At 36.9% G+C, this 17,465-nt stretch overlaps 1 protein-coding gene across 2 annotated transcripts in view; it reads left to right on the top strand.

Moving 5' to 3' along the window:
* The window catches only part of LOC135092588 (uncharacterized), a 71,327-nt gene that overhangs the window by 38,628 nt on the left and 15,234 nt on the right, over positions 1-17,465 (top strand). For both annotated transcript variants that reach the window (XM_063991200.1, XM_063991199.1), the window contains 2 exons: positions 6,886-7,075; positions 13,253-13,399. In XM_063991200.1, coding sequence (XP_063847270.1) covers positions 6,886-7,075; positions 13,253-13,399 — 337 coding nt within the window. The remainder of the gene's footprint in view (positions 1-6,885; positions 7,076-13,252; positions 13,400-17,465) is intronic.

Genomic DNA, 17,465 nt, shown 5'->3' with positions numbered 1-17,465 from the left:
ACGCGGTCACTCTAACCATCTGTCTTCACTTGGTCACCCATGGAGATGTGACAACGCCTAGAGGAAACGTTGCCAAGTATTGTGGTGTTTGCCAAAAGACAATGCAAGTATAATTAAAAAAAAAATATTACACTAACTTGCCTTTTGCTTAGCATCACAGTATATATATTCTACAACTTTTAATTTTGAGGTAGGAAGTACCTGACATGATGAGTGACTTGACATAAGTGTGGGAGCGCCACAGGCCGGGAAATCCCCAGAAAGGACAATGCCTACATGCTCTTTTTAAAATGGAAGCTAGTCCAGGTGTGGAAGGTTTGTGAAGGGGCTGGGAACTGTGATCGTAACATTATATATATATATATATATATATATATATATATATATATATATATATATATATATATATATATATATATATATATATATATATATATATATATATATATATATATATATATATATATATATATATATATATATATATATATATATATATATATACACACACACACACACACACACACACACACACACACACACACATACTTATTATTTTAATGACATGCAGTGCTCTTTCTGTGTTGCAATATTTTGTCACTTTCCCTTCACCCCGTTACGAAATGCTGCAGGGATTACACTATTGGATTTTGCTGTGTGCCATCCCATGTAAGGATTATGGAACAAATAGCCTAGAGATGCAGCCGCATAGGTTGCTCATTCCAGTCTTAATACTTCACACAACTTATTTTCTACTATTAAGATGGCAAACCTTTCTAGTTGACAGAGTAGGTGTAGCAATCTTAACAATTATTAACATACTCGTATATATATATATATATATATATATATATATATATATATATATATATATATATATATATATATATATATATATATATATATATATATATATATATATATATATATATGAATATTCATCATTTAATACATCCATTCCAATGCGATGTGTTCACATATTCATCCCACGTGTGCCCATGGCCAGCCAGCCTATTCTATTTTTAACCCTTCTTCTTTACCTCTCAAGAGATTTCACACCCATTTCTAGTCCTTAGAGAAAATACCTGCGTTCGCTTCTGAGTAATTCCTTCTGATCATTGGCTAAAATATCTAGCTATCCCACTGGCTCCTCCACTTCATTTCTTGGCATTTCATTGGTCATTTATTCACCCCAAAACCTAAAATATGATCCACTTAGCTCAGATAGATATTGCCACATGGTGGCTAGCTCAGTCAGTCAGTCCCTATCTGGGAGTCAGTCACAAGAGCATTAGTTCCTCTCAGTTCAGTCATGAGTGATCAGTCTTGGTCTTTCACTCAGTTCCTGTCTGAGTCAGTCTTGAGAGACGCTGCTCAGTCATTACGTGCAGAAGTTCACATCACTTCAGAGAGAGTGTGTACTTTCTATTATTAAATCAAGAAGAATTCTCATCATTGTGTCTTTTACTTGCACACATCAACTACATCAACTTACTACCCACGACCTCAAAGCTACCAAAATACCAAGCTCACTACCCAGTGTTCCATGCTACGAACACAACAAGTATCTCATCTAAACCAGAAACAGTAGTGAAGTAATATCTAATCTCAGAACAAAGTGGTAATCACACAAATCCAGAACAGCAGTGAGCAGACAGATACCCAATACATAGGTAGGAAGCTAAACTGCCACCACGTTACTTCCTCGGGTGTCCGCCCTTGGACATATGTCCAGAAGCGCTCAGAGGCTGCATTGGCTTGTTTATAGTGTATGCAACCACTGTGTGATGACTTGTTCCCTTTCACTATGATACATTTCCTCATTATTATTATTAGTTTCTACTATTATTTCTATTATCATTATCATTATTATTATCATAATTACTCTTTTTTTTTCTTTTTTTTTCTTAGTTGCTTATAAGATTTTGTAGCTGAATTTCCTTCAACATTTTGTAGCTGCGCATTATGGCTGCGTTGTTGTGCTCTCTCTCTCTCTCTTTCTCTCTCTCTCTCTCTCTCTCTCTCTCTCTCTCTCTCTCTCTCTCTCTCTCTCTCCACAAAATTCTCTGGCACTGCTTTCATTCCTAAAACAGTTCCAACCTGTTGCTGGCTGCTGGCAACGATTACAAAGTCACTTTGAAATTAAATTTATCTATGCTGTATACCTCTCGCCTAACTCCTCTGACAATAAGAAATTCTATGACTACTTAACAGAGATCTGTCTCTGTGTGCCGAGCGCAAAACAGAAGTAACAGTGTCTTGCATGGAGGCGTACATTCCTCACTCTTTTTCTCGACCTAAACCTTCTAAACCTTGGTTTAACACAGCCTGTTATACACGATAACAAGACAAACTGTGCTACACATGATAGAGAGGTGGCCCACAAGAGGTACTTGAGCCTTCCATTACCAGAATCTCTTGCACTTTATAGTTCTGCCCGGAGCCATGCCAAGTATGTTCTCCAAATAACCAGAAACTCCTTCATTAACAGAAAGTGTCAAGATCTTTCAAGATCCAACTCCCCTCGTGACTTCTAGCATCTAGGCAAAAATATCTCCAATAACTTTGCTTCTTCTTCTTTCCTTCTTTTATTTCAACCAGATGGCACCACTGCTATCACATCTATCTCTAAAGCTGATCTCTTCGCTCAAACCTCTGCTAAAAACTCTACCTTGGACGATTCAGGGCTTGTTCTTCCCTCTTCTCCACCCTCTGACTACTTCATGCTACCTATTAAAATTCTACGCAATGATGTTTTTCATGCCCTAGCTGGCCTAAAAACTCAGAAGGCTTATGGACCTAATGGGATCCCTCCCATTGTTCTACGGAACTGCGGCTCCGTGCTTGCATCTAGCCTAATCAAACTCTTGCAACTGTCCGTCAACATCTACCTTTCTTTCTTCCTGGAAGTTTGCTTACATTCAGCCTGTTCCTAAAAATAATGACCGTTCTAATCCCTCAAACTACCGCTTTAATTTTCTGCCTATCTAACCTTTTTTTTTTTTTTTTTATTTATCCTCAACAGGAAGATTCTTAAACATCCATCACTTCACAAGCTTCTATCTGATCGTCAGTATGGGTTTCGTCAAGGACGCTCTACTGGTGATCTTCTGGCTTGCCTTACTGGGTCTTTGTCATTCTCTGTTGCCTAAGACATATCAAAAGTTTTTGGTAGAGTCTGGCACAAAGCTTTGATTTCCAAACTACCCTCCTACAGCTTTTAACCTTCTCTCTGTAACTTAATCTCAAGTTTCCTTTCTGATCGGTCTAATGCTGCTGTGGTAGACGGTCACTGTTCTCCTAAATCCATTAACAGTGGTGTTCTGTCTTGCCACTCACTCTCTCCCTATTATTCACCAGTGATCTAAACCAAACTTCTTGTACTACCCACTCCTACGCTGATGATACCACCCTGCACTTTTCCACGTCTTTTCATAGATGTCCAACTCTTCAGGAAGTAAACAGTTCATGCAGGGAAGCCATAGAACGCCTGACTTCTGTTCTCTCTAAACTTTCTGATTGGGGCCGAGCAAACTTGGTATAGTTCGATACCTTAAAAACTCAATTCCTCCATCTGTCAACTCAACACAACCTACCAGACAACCATCCCTTCTTCTTCATTGGCACTCAACTTTCCTCCTCTTCTACATTGAACATTCTCGGTCTATCCTTTAACTGGAAACTTCACATCTCATCTCAAGGTAAAACGGTTTCTATGAAGTTAGGCGTTATGAGACATCTCCGCCAGTTTTTCTCACCTCCCCTGCTGCTAACTCTGTACAAGGGTCTTATCCGTCTATGTATGGAGTGTGCTTCACATGTCTTGGGGGTTTCTCTCATACTGCTCTTTTAGACAGAGTTGAATAAAATTTTTTCCGTCTTATCAACTCCTCTCTTTTAAATGACTTTTCAGCCTCTATCCGAAATGCATGCCCCTCCCCCTCCTCCCATGGCATCGCTCCACAAGACTTTTTTCTTTCACCCCTATCCTGTCCACCTCTCTAATGCAAGAGTTAATCAGTATTCTCAATTATTTATTCCTTTCTTTGGTAAACTCTGGAACTCCCTGCATGCTTCTGTATTGACACATTCCTATGACTTAAATTCCTTGAAGAGGGAGGTTTCAGGACACTTATCCTTCATTTCTTGATTATCGCTTCGGACCCTATTCAGGGACTGGCATCTCAGTGGGCCTTTTTTTTTATTGTATTTTTGTTGCCCTTGGCCAGTGTATCTCCTGCATAAAAAAAAAAAAAAAAAACATGGTAGAATCAAAAGCTTTTCGTCTCATGAACTCTCCTCTAACTGATTGTCTTCAGCCTCTTTCTCATCGTCGCAATGTTGCATCTCTAGCTATGTTTTACCGCTATTTTCATGCTAACTGCTCTTCTGATCTTGCCAACTGCATGCCTCCCTCCTCCCGCGGCCTTGCTGCACAAGGCCTTCTTTCTCTCACTCCTATTCTGTCCAAGTCTCTAATACAAGAGTTATTCAGTATTGACAATCATTCATCCATTTCTCTAGTAAACTCTGGAACTGCTTCTGTATTTCCACCTTCCTATGACTTGAATTCCTTCAAGAGGGAGGTTTCAAGACACTTATCCTTCAATTTTTTTGCTACCGCTTCGGACACTGTGGGCTTTATTTTTATACTTAATTTTTACTGCCCTTGGCCGGTGTCCCTCCTACATAGAGAGAAAAAAAAAATCCTAAATGGCCTAAAAGGGCAATCTGGTGTAACATTTTTTTTTAATCGTTTTTTTTTTTTTGCAAACACGACAATACTTGGCAATGTTTCCTCCAGGCTTTGTCACGTCTCCATGGGTGAAACAATGAGTTCACACGGTCAGTAATCGTGTTAATCCACGGTCACTTCCTCTCGCCCCGCCAGCCAGGATGGAAGCTCGCTCTCGTCACCATAGCTGAGAAAAAGGGCTTACTTACTTTAGTAAATAAGTATTTTTTGCATAAAAAGGATAATAGGGGATCATTACTTGACCCCTCAAGAGCTGTTACCCGAACAGCGAAAACCACCAACGTGCTTTGACTTTTATTTTGATGGTGATGTGGAAAAAAACTCGTAACTAAAGAATAAAAACATAACATTATAGTTTAAGGAAAATATCATATCTAAAAGGAAACCAATCATAATTAAACTAAATTCACGAGAGACAGAGAGAGAGAGAGAGAGAGAGAGAGAGAGAGAGAGAGAGAGAGAGAGAGAGAGAGAGAGTAGTGTATGGGGAGAGTGGTTATCAGCGACACATAGCCTCTAATCTGATAACACTACGTAGCAAAATTTCACTTTTTCTTGTCCTTGGTCTCACACCATAATTTTCCAGTTATTTCCATCTAAACAAAATAGAAAAAAAGTTAATTTGATCCTAAAACTTTGCTTTTGTGTTTAGAACAATGAATTTACATTTTTGCCTTATTTCATTATAGTATGGGTTACTATTCGTTTTGATGTCAGGTAAAGACCTTTGCAAAATCTCAATTGCTTATCTAATTGCTTTTTAAATGTTGCTTGTAAGTTAAAACTGAAAAAAAAAAATATAAAGTGTTCGAAAGTTTTTAATTTTTATTTTAATAAGATCATTCTTGAACTGACCAGATCTAGCAAGAAATTTATTATATTTAGAAGAATTTGCTTATATTTCAGAAATGTTTTCATATCTTCCAGAATATTCTACCAGACACTTTTAGAAGTTTCTAGAACATTTTAGAACATTCTATTCAATGTAAATATTTCCAGAATATTCTAGAACTTCCCAGAATACATATGTAGAAGTATTAAAAATTTTCTAGAATCTACAAGAATTTTTTAGAATGATTCAGAATATTCTAAAGTAGGTTCATGAATATTCTAGAAAGACTGAGAACATTCTGAAACACATTCTAGAAAGACTTAAGAATATTCTAGAGTACTGATTGACAATATAAAAGTAGGGGCTTCTAGACCACCAATCAGTTCTGCTTTTGCTGCCTGAGAAGACACATCACAACAGGTGAAATGGCATCAAGAGGCTGCAATCACTCTCCAGATGCATTCTGCTACATATTTGATCAATTCGTCAAGACAAGAGTTCTCTGTGACAGCATTTGGAAAAATGGTGAAATTAAGCTATTCTAAAAGCAACAAAAACAAAGTTTGACAGGAATAATTGACATTTCCTATTGTTTTGTAATAAAAAGAGTTGGAAAGTAACACTTGCTTGTCAAAGACAAAAATCGTGTTACATAGTGTAATTGCCTAATACAAGGTTTGGCAGCGCCATAGGCCGGGAAATCACCGGAAAGAACAACGCCTAAACGCTCAATTCAAAATGGTCTGACCTTATCCCTGTCTTAGTCTGGCAAACCCTTGAACACTTTGCTTTATTGGGCTTTAATATCTACTGATGGAATGAGCTCCTCTTATAAGAAAAAAAACAAAAATCATATTAGTGACTCAAGCTTTCGGAACATGTATCAAGTAACTACCAGAGTGCCTATTATTTCGTTTGTTTGCGGCTGGATATTCTTCTATGCTTCTATGATTTTTTTTTTTTTTTCTAGAGAAAGTTTGGGTATAACATAAGCCATAGCATACTCGGATGTTTCGTGACAGGAGACGGAATATCCAAAACACTCTGTATTAGTGATCGAGGATTCTTGGCTTTCCGTTTTTGAGGACTTGCTACTTTTCAATCACATTATATACATACATACATATATATATATATATATATATATATATATATATATATATATATATATATATATATATATATATATATATATATATATATATATATATATATATATATATATATATTTTTTTTTTACGGCAACTGCAGTTATCTTGTGTATACATTTACGATCATCAACATTTGTTCTCCACAGATACTTGGCAGACGTTCAAGAGTGGTTGGGTACATCGGAGTCTACTAATTCAACTTGTCTTTTGGTGACGTCATTGAGCCACATATACTCGCACTACTTTCTTTTCGCCTCCTTGATGTTTGGCGGGAAGGTTGTCCTTTTACCTCATGTTAGCAACAACGCCATGTTGAGGACAATACAGGAACACCAGGTATGAAAATTACAATCCATTTATGAATCTTTACACAAACACGTCAACAATCAAAGCACAGTGTTTCTCTACATTGCAGAAACGCAGAACATAATATATCTAAGCAAATCCGATACATTTCGTCTACATATCAATATTATGATTTTGTTGTCTGGCTTGAAACAGAATACAGTAATAATCAGTTTCCTATTATAATGAACTCAAACAAAAACGTGGTGCCAGGAGAGCTGTCCACCACTCTCTTCACCCACACTAACCTTGCCAGAACACACTGTAAGCTTTATGACTTTACTCTTGAATTTTATGAATAAAAGACAATCTTGAATAATATTTTACTTTAAGATAATAAGGCAGTAAATATAACAAGATAAAATAATAATGAAGAAAACTTAATAAGGAGAGAAACACAGAATCAAGCAGGAAACTTTAGTTTATCAGTGGAAGGAATGAAAGACTGTAAATACTGGTTAACTCTTGCATTAGGGAGGAGACAGAACAGTGGTGAGAGAAGGTAGTCTTGTGGAGCGAGGTCGTGGGAGAAGGGAAGGCATATAATTAGACAGATCGGAAGAACAGTTACCGTGAAAATTCCGGTAGAACACACACACACACAAATAGATGCGACCTGTTAACATTTCATCCTCGCTCGTTTGGTATTGATCAACCATCATTTCGCTTTCTCGGCAGAGAACTCTTGTTTGGTTATCGACTGTTAGCTAGGTATGACGAAATCTGCTCTCAACCTCCGGGTACACTCCAGCAAGGGAGGAAACTCTTACCTCTCCAGCATTAGGAGCCTGCCCGCCCTTGGCAGTAACTCCTAGCATACCAGACACATCAGAAAAGGGATTAGACTGACAGCTCCTCTCAAGGTTGCCACTGACTGGAAACTGCTTATCCATACGTTATGTTCCTCATGGCCTATTGCAGGGCGTGAACACTACGAATCCAGGCACCTACTAGTCGCCAACAAATATCCAGAACCAATAGATCGTCACCCTGTTTAACCCACCTACAGGCAAGGGAGTATATCGAACGCCAACTGAATTCCTTAAGCTGAGAAAGAACTAATTAGCTTTGTGCTAGGGAGACAGTATAAACAACACACAGATTACGGTACAATACCCTGTTTTACAACCGCCCACAATAAAAAAAAATAATAAAATCACGTCCAATAAAGGACGTCCAATAAATACGCCCATGTCAGAAAACAGTTCACACGACACAGCCGGCGGAGCACAGGGAGAGGGCAGATAGCTGCAGTCTTGCCCCACTCAAGGATGTGGGTCTCAAGACCAGTAGCAGTTAATGAGGACACAACGTTCACAACACCTAGACACACAAAACCCACAACAGTACGCTGCAATTAAGGCCTGTCCAGACTGGGGTTCATGTTGCGCAACACATTGCCGCAACTTAATTTTCGTGTTGCATGTTGCTCGTGAGTGTTGCCCAAGGGAGTTGCTGCTTTTTGGCATTTTTGCATCACGATGTGCGCAACAGTAGCTACCAGGATGTAATCAAAGAAGGATTGCTGCTTGCTTTCACACAAGCATAGGATAATTATGTACTTAATATTCGGAATACTGCCTTAATATATTATATTATTTACTAGAAAAATAAGATTGATATATAATTATAAGCTTAATCTAATTGATAACGTAAGTTTTCTGCAGTAATTTACAACAAATACTTACTTTTTTTTTATGAATGTTGACTGAGTGGCACTTTCCATGAAGTACTGAAGAATTCTACGAAAACCCAAGTATACACCAAAGAAAATGTTGAATTACTGGGAAAAGATGTGGCGATTTACAAGTATGCGGTGGAGGTTCAGAATATATATGTTGTATTAGAGACAGAAGTAAGTGATGATGGTCCTGAGGAGCAGTGGAACTTTTTGACAGGCGATATGACAGGGAGCACAAGAGGTTCTTCAAGATACCCGGCGAAGAAAGAAGAATCCATGGGTGACAAAAATAATTTTGAAGATGATGGAAGAGAGAAGACAGCTAAAAGGCCGAGACAAAGTCCAGTATGGGATTAAAAATAGAGATACATAGAAAATATAATAGAAAAAAGGAGCGGCTGGATGAACAGTGTGAGGAGGTGGAGGAACTATGCAGAATGCATCAACATTCGAGCTATGGGAAGATAAGGAAACTGACTCAAAGACGGAAAGGCGGTGCTGCAAAAAAGAAAGATGGAACAGAAGTGATGGAATCGGAGGAAGTTGGAAAAAAAAAAAAAAAGAGCGAATACGTAGGAGAGCTGTTTGATGATGAGACACTAGAGATGGATATGCATGGTGCGGCCAATGAAAAAGAAAGCCTACAAATTTTGGAGAGCGAATATGGGTAATGAAATATATGAAGAGAGGAAAGGCAGCAGGAAGCGATGGCTTTATGATTGAAATATTGAGAGCGGTTGGAGATATTGCATTACACAGTCCTGCCTGACACCTCTTCTAAACCAAACTTCTTGTCCTATCCACTCCTACGCTGATGATACCACCATGCACTTTTCCACGTCTTTTCATAGACGTCCAATCCTTCAGGAAATAAACATTTCACGCAGGAAAGCCTGACTTCTGATCTTTCTAAAATTTCTGATTGGGGCAGAGCAAGCTTGGTATTGTTCAATACCTCAAAAACTCAATTCCTCCATCTATCAATTCGACACAACCTTCCAGATAACTATCCCCTCTTCTTCAATGACACTCAACTGTCCCCCACTCTTCTACACTGAACATCCTCGGTCTGTTCTTTACTTATAATCTAAACTGGAAACTTCACATCTCATCTCTAGCTAAAACAGCTTCTATGAAGTTAGGTGTTCTGAGACGTCTCCTCCAGTTTTTCTCACTTTACTTGCCAAGTCTAATAGGCTAGCAGTTTTTTTTTTTTTTTTTTTTTTGTATAATTAAAGTAAATAGTTCCCCATAAATGATCTTAATGATTTCATCAAAGAGAATATTTGTGAAAAGTGACTTAATATCAAAACTAGCCATGACATTATATATGAGCTTCTAAATTATATATTTCTCTGACGAAATCATATTTTTTAAGGTAAACTTATTTGACGTTAGTGGTTCTAGCATGAGGACGAAATATTTATCTAATTTATAATTAAATGTATTAATGGTGCTAAGAATGGGCCTAATAGGGTTGCCGACTTCATGAGTTTTTCTAAGGCCATAAAGTGGTTCGTCTCCAGGCATCCTTTATCTCCTTCCGAAAACTCACAAAATCGGCAACCCTATTAGGTCTATTGTTTGCACCATTAATAAATTAGCTAAATATTTCGTCCTCATGTTAGAACTACTAACGTCAAATAAGTTTACCTTAAAAAAATCTTATGACTTCGTTGATGAAGCATCATCAATAATACTATCTACTATTTTTTAGAAAGCAAATTTAGTCACCCTTCCTCTAATGACACACAACAAATACATAAAATTACCTTACTATGATCATCTTAGTTCTACTATTTGAGACTCACAACCATACTTAAAGCACAATATCCTCACACCATTTAATTCAGACAGTATTCTTATTGGACTTATCTCTAACATCATTTATGAATTTATTTGTTCGAGTTGCAAGACTCAATATATTGGGGATACCATGAGGAAACTAACACATAAGTGAACATAAAGTGAACGGTGAACAAAAGTGAACATAAAGGTTCTTCAATACGTATACAGAAACAGCTCATCCACCTTCTTCACCAATAAAAAAACATTCACATACAAAGGATCATCCGTTTTCGGAGGATTTTAGTATATTACATAAAGCTGACGCACATCCAGACGTTAAAATATTAGAAGCTATTTACATTAAACACCTGAAACCTGAATCAAATAACCACCTATCATGATCATAATTATATAATTTATAAACTCTGCTCGGAGCTTTGGGGATCCGGGTTCATAACTAATCTAATTCTTACACCGCCACTCTGTCGGTCCTCAACACAACACACGCGAGGGAACACAGTTTGTATACCTTTATTTTGCTTTATTTATTTATTTTTTTATTTATTTATGTTTATTTATTTATTTTATTTATTTATTTTTTTTTTTGTCAAGTATAAGTTGCTGCCGATAGGTTATTTTTTTTTTTTTTTTTTTTTTTTTTTTAATGCTTGCCTGCGTGTCCCCTTTTGCTTGGTATTTTATTTTTTATTTTGCCCCAAGTGTAATATTTTATGATTTTGTCTTTGTACTTATTTTTATTATTCTTTTCCTTTGTTTTTAGCCTGATGATGCCTTCTGTGAAGGTGATACGTTGCAGTTCTATAACTCGGAACTGTTCTAATATATATATATATATATATATATATATATATATATATATATATATATATATATATATATATATATATATATATATATATATATATATATATATATATATATATATATATATATATATATATATATATATATATATATATATATATATATATATATATATATATATATATATATATATATATATATATATATATATATATATATATATTTATTTATTTATTTATTTATTTATTTATTTATTTATTTATACTGTATTTGAGGGCATATAGGAAGCACCTTTTTCCCTAATTTTTGGCAAAAAAAAAAAAATACCCCTACATCCAATATGTAAAATTAAGACCCGTAGGCTAATCATCTCCCTGACGCTCACTAACCTAGCTTACGATCAGTACTTCTACCTAACCTTACTCCATGTATCATTATTTTATTCCTGGTATTATCATTATTATTATTATTATTATTATTATTATTATTATTATTATTATTATTACCAGTATTATTACTTTAAAACAAATTATCGTAAAAATGAAAGCAATCTAACCTGTGAGGCTGTGACACATGTTTATAAATATCAGCTGATCGGAACCCTGACGATGCTAGCAGCCATTTCACGATGATCATAACAAAACACACCAACACCCTCACCGTTATGGTAGCAGGAAGAAAAATATCGAGCTACACAATCTCCTACAAACTACAAGTGGTAGATTATGCCGAGGAGCATGGCAATAGAGCAGCAGCAAGGGTTTTTGGGCCACCACCTACGGAAAAAAAATATCCGTATCTGGAGACAGCAACACCAACTGAAGGGCGCAAAGAAAAGGTAAACATAACCTTCGTTGCCTAGCCCCACATTGAGGTTGACATAAAAACGTGGCTGATAAATGAGACAATTTCAAGAAGTGTTTCTATCAAAATGATAATTCATGAGGCCAGGAAAGTAGCAGAACAACGAGGAATACAGAACTTTGCAGGAACAGAAGGTTGGTGTTATAGGTTTATGAAACGGCAGGGTTTATCAATGCCTACAAAAACATCTGTTGCACAGCAAATACCTGCTGATTATGCGTTATTTGAAGTCAATGATTCCAGAAGTAGTGACGATGATGATAAAGACTTTTTTTGGGGTTTGAAGGTGATGAAGACTTTTCTGGTTATGAAGATGATTAAAGTGTTTCCGTATTTTCTTACTGTGTTTTGGTTTATGTTCAATTAGAGTGGTAGATTGTTTTTATGAGATGGATTCTGCTTTATTTATTGCTTTATGCATTGCTGGCTTTATTTTAGGTTTCAATGTTTTATTACTATTGTGATTGCTTTGTATGTCTGTACTACCAGCTTGTTTTTTTTAGGCTACACCAATAGCTAAGCTGTTTTTACAGTGTTTTCTGCTTTAGTTATTTTCATTTTTCTATTTGTTTTTATTTTTTTCATTTGGAATGTTTTACAATTACAATACTAATGAGATATTTTGCTTATGCTTGTTGCTTGTCTGTACTACCAACTTGTTTTTATACAGAAATGTTTTGTGCTTGTGTAATGTGCTGCTAAATTGCTTTCAACAATATGTGCTTAAATACACTGAAACATTTTTTTTTTTTTTTTCTGAATCTGACCTGTTGAGATAGGGATACGTCTTATATGTCCGTGCGTCCTATATGCCGTCAAATACAGTTTGTGTGCGTGTGTGTGTGTGTGTGTGTGTGTGTTATATATATATATATATATATATATATATATATATATATATATATATATATATATATATATATATATATATATATATATATATATATAAATATATATATTCTTTGATTATTAAATGTGAACCACAATGACCAGCAATGACTTTTCTACAGGTGACTTTGGCAATCTTTACACCACACCATCTGAAAATGATCGTAGAATCACCGGCCTGCCAGGAACATGACTTATCCTCCCTGAAACTCGTCACCAGTGCTGGAGCTTCCCTTTCAGAGTACGTTGTGAAGAATTTCAAAAACAAGGTGAGAAAAGACATAATAAATAATCTGCATTACATCAAGTGGGGCCGCTGTGTTATAGAGGGAGCACGAGGTATTTGGAGGCGAGGTGTTCTCAGGTGCACGGGTTCGAATCCTGACCACACTCAGAAGATTAGGGCATCCACTCAGGGTGCTCTCAAATGGAAAATCAAAAGTCCTTCTTCAAGAGGCACCATACTAGAATAGAGAAACTGGATGTAAAACCGAAAAAAATAGTAATAATATCAAGTAGATGCCCTATTAATATGTATGCTTCATTGCAAAACTTTGCTTTAATTTCCACATATATATATATATATATATATATATATATATATATATATATATATATATATATATATATATATATATATATATATATATATATATATATATATATATATATATATATATATATATATATATATATATATATATATATATATATATATATATATATATATATATATATAGGACCAGATACTGCCACCCCTCTTCCCCTCACAGCTGCCATTACAATCGGATCAGTTTTCCTAGATTAGCTTCTTCTAATGTGGGGCCCAAATCTAGGTACCTACTGGTCGCCAACAACTATCACCAACAGGGAAGCTGAGAAAGAATTAGACAAATGTTAGGAAGCACAGATAACACAGCAATCCACATATTGTGGTATAATATCCCATCGGACCACCACCCTCAGTAAGAAAACCATCTACACCCAATAAGATTATACACTCTTGCCATATAATAACCTATATATAATCTTAATGATTTCCCAGACAGACTTCCCCCTCCAAAATCCAGGGAGAAGCTAAACAACTGTAACCTGGTTCAAATATTATACAGTCGTCTAATGCCAGATGCGAGCCCAGACATTAGTAGCATTTAACAAGGACAACATACACGAACGCTCACACACACACACACACACACACACACACACACACACACACACACACACACACACACACATTGCACTTATGCGGAAAGGGAGAGAGATCAGGGGTTTGTTCCCATCCATACTCTGTACAAAGACAAAAAAGACGCCAAGACAAACATGAGACAAACTTATCTGCACATGGGAGTGACCGCTCACACAAGGTAGGAGTAAGGAGTTACTGGGCAGCTCACACCCTCTTAAACAATATGTAGACCCGCCCAGATTATGGCCTACCGTAGTGCCAAATAATAATAACTAATATAGTAAAGCACAGCACTTGTTATCCCACTCGTATGTATACCACAAGTATCACTCCCGATGGTATCCAATTCTGTCTCAATCGGTGGCTAGCTCGCTATTGGCTCCAACCGTCGCGCCGCACAGCCAGGGTTGCCAGACGTATGAGTAGCGAACTTGTTACGAAAAAGACAGAAAAGGACAAACGTAAATTATTCGGCTTGCAGTAAGTTTCCCTATCCTCTAATCCTTCTCCTTATTCTTTTCTCCATTGGTTTCCTCCAATTATTTGTATCTTGTCCTATCGCTCCAATCCCTACTCCGGATTCCCCCTAAGCGGAGATGCCTCTGGCATTTTGCCTCTGTTAATTGGGGGGACCTGAAGAGCTTTTTTGCTGATTTTTCCTTGGAATGACTACTGCTTCCGTGTCAGAAACCCGTCTCTGTGTGCTGAGCACATAATAAGAGGCCATAATGTCTGGCATGGAGGCATTCATTCCTCTTTTCTTTTTCTTTTTTTCTCGACCTACCTAAACCTTCCAAACCTTGGTTTAATACAGCTTGTGTTCGTGCTATACATGATAGAGAGGTGGCCTACAAAAGGTACTTGAGCCTTCCATCACCAGAATATCATGTGCTTTATATTTCTGTCCGGAACAATGCCAAGTTTGTTCTCCAACTACCCAAAACTCCTTCATTAGTAGAAAGTGTGAAAATCTTTCAAGATCTAACCCTCCTTGTGACTTCTGGCACCTAGCCAAAAAAACATCTCCAATAACTTTGCTTCTTCTGTTCCTCCTTTATTTCAAGCAGATGGCACCATTGTTATCTCATCTATCTCTAAAGCTGAACTCTTCGCTCAAACCTTTGCTGAAAACTCTACCTTGGACGATTCAGGGCTTGTCCCTCCTCCTCCACCCTCTGATTACTTTATGCTACCTATTAAAATTCTTCACAATGATGTTTTCTATGGCCTAAACTCTCGGAAGGCTTACGGACCTGATGGGGTCCCTCCGTGCTTGCACCTTGCCTAGTCATACTCAGTCTGTCAATATCTACCTTTCCTTCTTACTGTAAGTTTGCCTACATTCAGCCTATTCTTAAAAATGGTGCCCGTTTTAATGCCTCAAACTACCGTCCTTTAATCTCCTGTCTATCTAAAGTTTATTAATATATCCTCAACAGGAAGATTCTTAAACATCTATCACTTGACAACCTTCTATCTGATCGCCAGTATGGGTTCCGTCAAGGCCGCTCTACTGGTGATCTTCTGGCTTTCCTTACTGAGTCTTGGTTATCCTCTTTTAGAGATTTTGCTGTTGCCTAAGACATATCAAAAGCTATTGATGGAGTTTGGCACAAAGCTTTGATTTCCAAACTACCCTCGTATGGCTTCTATCCTTCTCTCTGCAACTTCATCTTAAGTTTCCTTTCTGACCGTTCTCTTGCTGCTATGTTAGACGGTCACTGTTCTTCTATCAAATCTATGAACAGTGCTGTCCTTCAGGGTTCTGTCCTGTCACCCACTCTTTTCCTGTTATTCATCAATGACCTAAACCAAACTTCTTGTCCTATCCACTCCGACGTTGATTATACAACACTGCACTTTTTCACACAGACATCCAACCCTTCAGGAAGAAAACAGTTCACACAGGGAAGCCACAGAAACGCCTACTTCTAATCTCTCTAAATTTTCTGATTGGGGCAGACCAAACTATGGTATTGTATGCTTCACATGTCTAGGCGAAGGTTCCACTCATATGCCACCTTGCTCTTCCTCTCCCATTACCTCTTACCATTCCTTTCCCACGCCTCTTTCCCCTTAATTTTCTCTATTTTCATCAACTTACTTTCCTGTTAATTACCTCTTCCATGTTCCTGGAACCCTGCGTTCTTTATTAGTTTCTACAAAGATTAAGTTTGTTTATAGAGTACTTGAGATTTCTGCTAGTGTACGTAAAAAATACAAGCTCTAAAGCAGACTATATCATCTATTAAATCAATAGAATTTTGTCCCAAAACTTGCTGCAAAATAATGAATATGACAACATATAGGGGCGCCAGCAGCAGCCCTGCTAAGGTCGATATACAGGCTAGAGCCAGCTCTTCCCCTTCTCTTGCTAATCTTACTAGTGGAAGATCATACTTTTCAGGTATGAGATACTTTACATAGTTCATTTTCATTGTTGTTTGGTCAATCCTTTAATCAATCTGGTTTATGGCCTCATGCAAGAGGTCACAACAGCTCTGTTTAATTGCTACTCTCCTTTCAGAATTGATGGTGCTAGATTTCAGATCATACTCAAATTTGTCTCCAAGTTTCTCATTGCTGAGTAACCTAATGCAGCTGCCGCTGGCGGTAATCTCTGTAAACTTTTTGGAGCAAAAACTTCCGTATTTCCTTCAGTTCTGCAAATAATTTTGTGGGATTTGGATGTGAAGCTTGAAAAGCAGCATTAATAATTTCAAAATTTAGAAGATAGGGCAGGCAAAAAAAGTTTGGTAAAGTCTGTTACTTTTATCAAGAAGCATTTTTTTCAGTAGTCTGGCAGTATAGTTTTGTCAACCACTGAGGAAAAATATGCCTTCATTTCTTCCCATCCAATTAAAATCTGTTAAATGCATTTTTCTCTTAAAAGCCCATGTGTTTTACCTGGGTTGACAAACTGCTCATGATTTGTTACTATTTTTTTTTATAGTTGCATAGATGTTCTTGTAATCTTCTCTGCAAAAACCTTACACTGAACCAGTGTGATATTTCAGTTATCACGTAGCTCTGGTTATATGGCCAAGAGTTAAACACTTTTCAACACACAAGGCCAGACTGTGACGTGCATTTAATGGATTTGATATCTCGATTGATATATTTGAATTGTGCTCACCAGCTAGATT

Source organism: Scylla paramamosain, chromosome 40 (genome assembly GCF_035594125.1).
Source record: "Scylla paramamosain isolate STU-SP2022 chromosome 40, ASM3559412v1, whole genome shotgun sequence".
NCBI classification, from domain to species: domain Eukaryota; kingdom Metazoa; phylum Arthropoda; class Malacostraca; order Decapoda; family Portunidae; genus Scylla; species Scylla paramamosain.
This window is presented reverse-complemented; position numbering and strand designations above follow the sequence as displayed.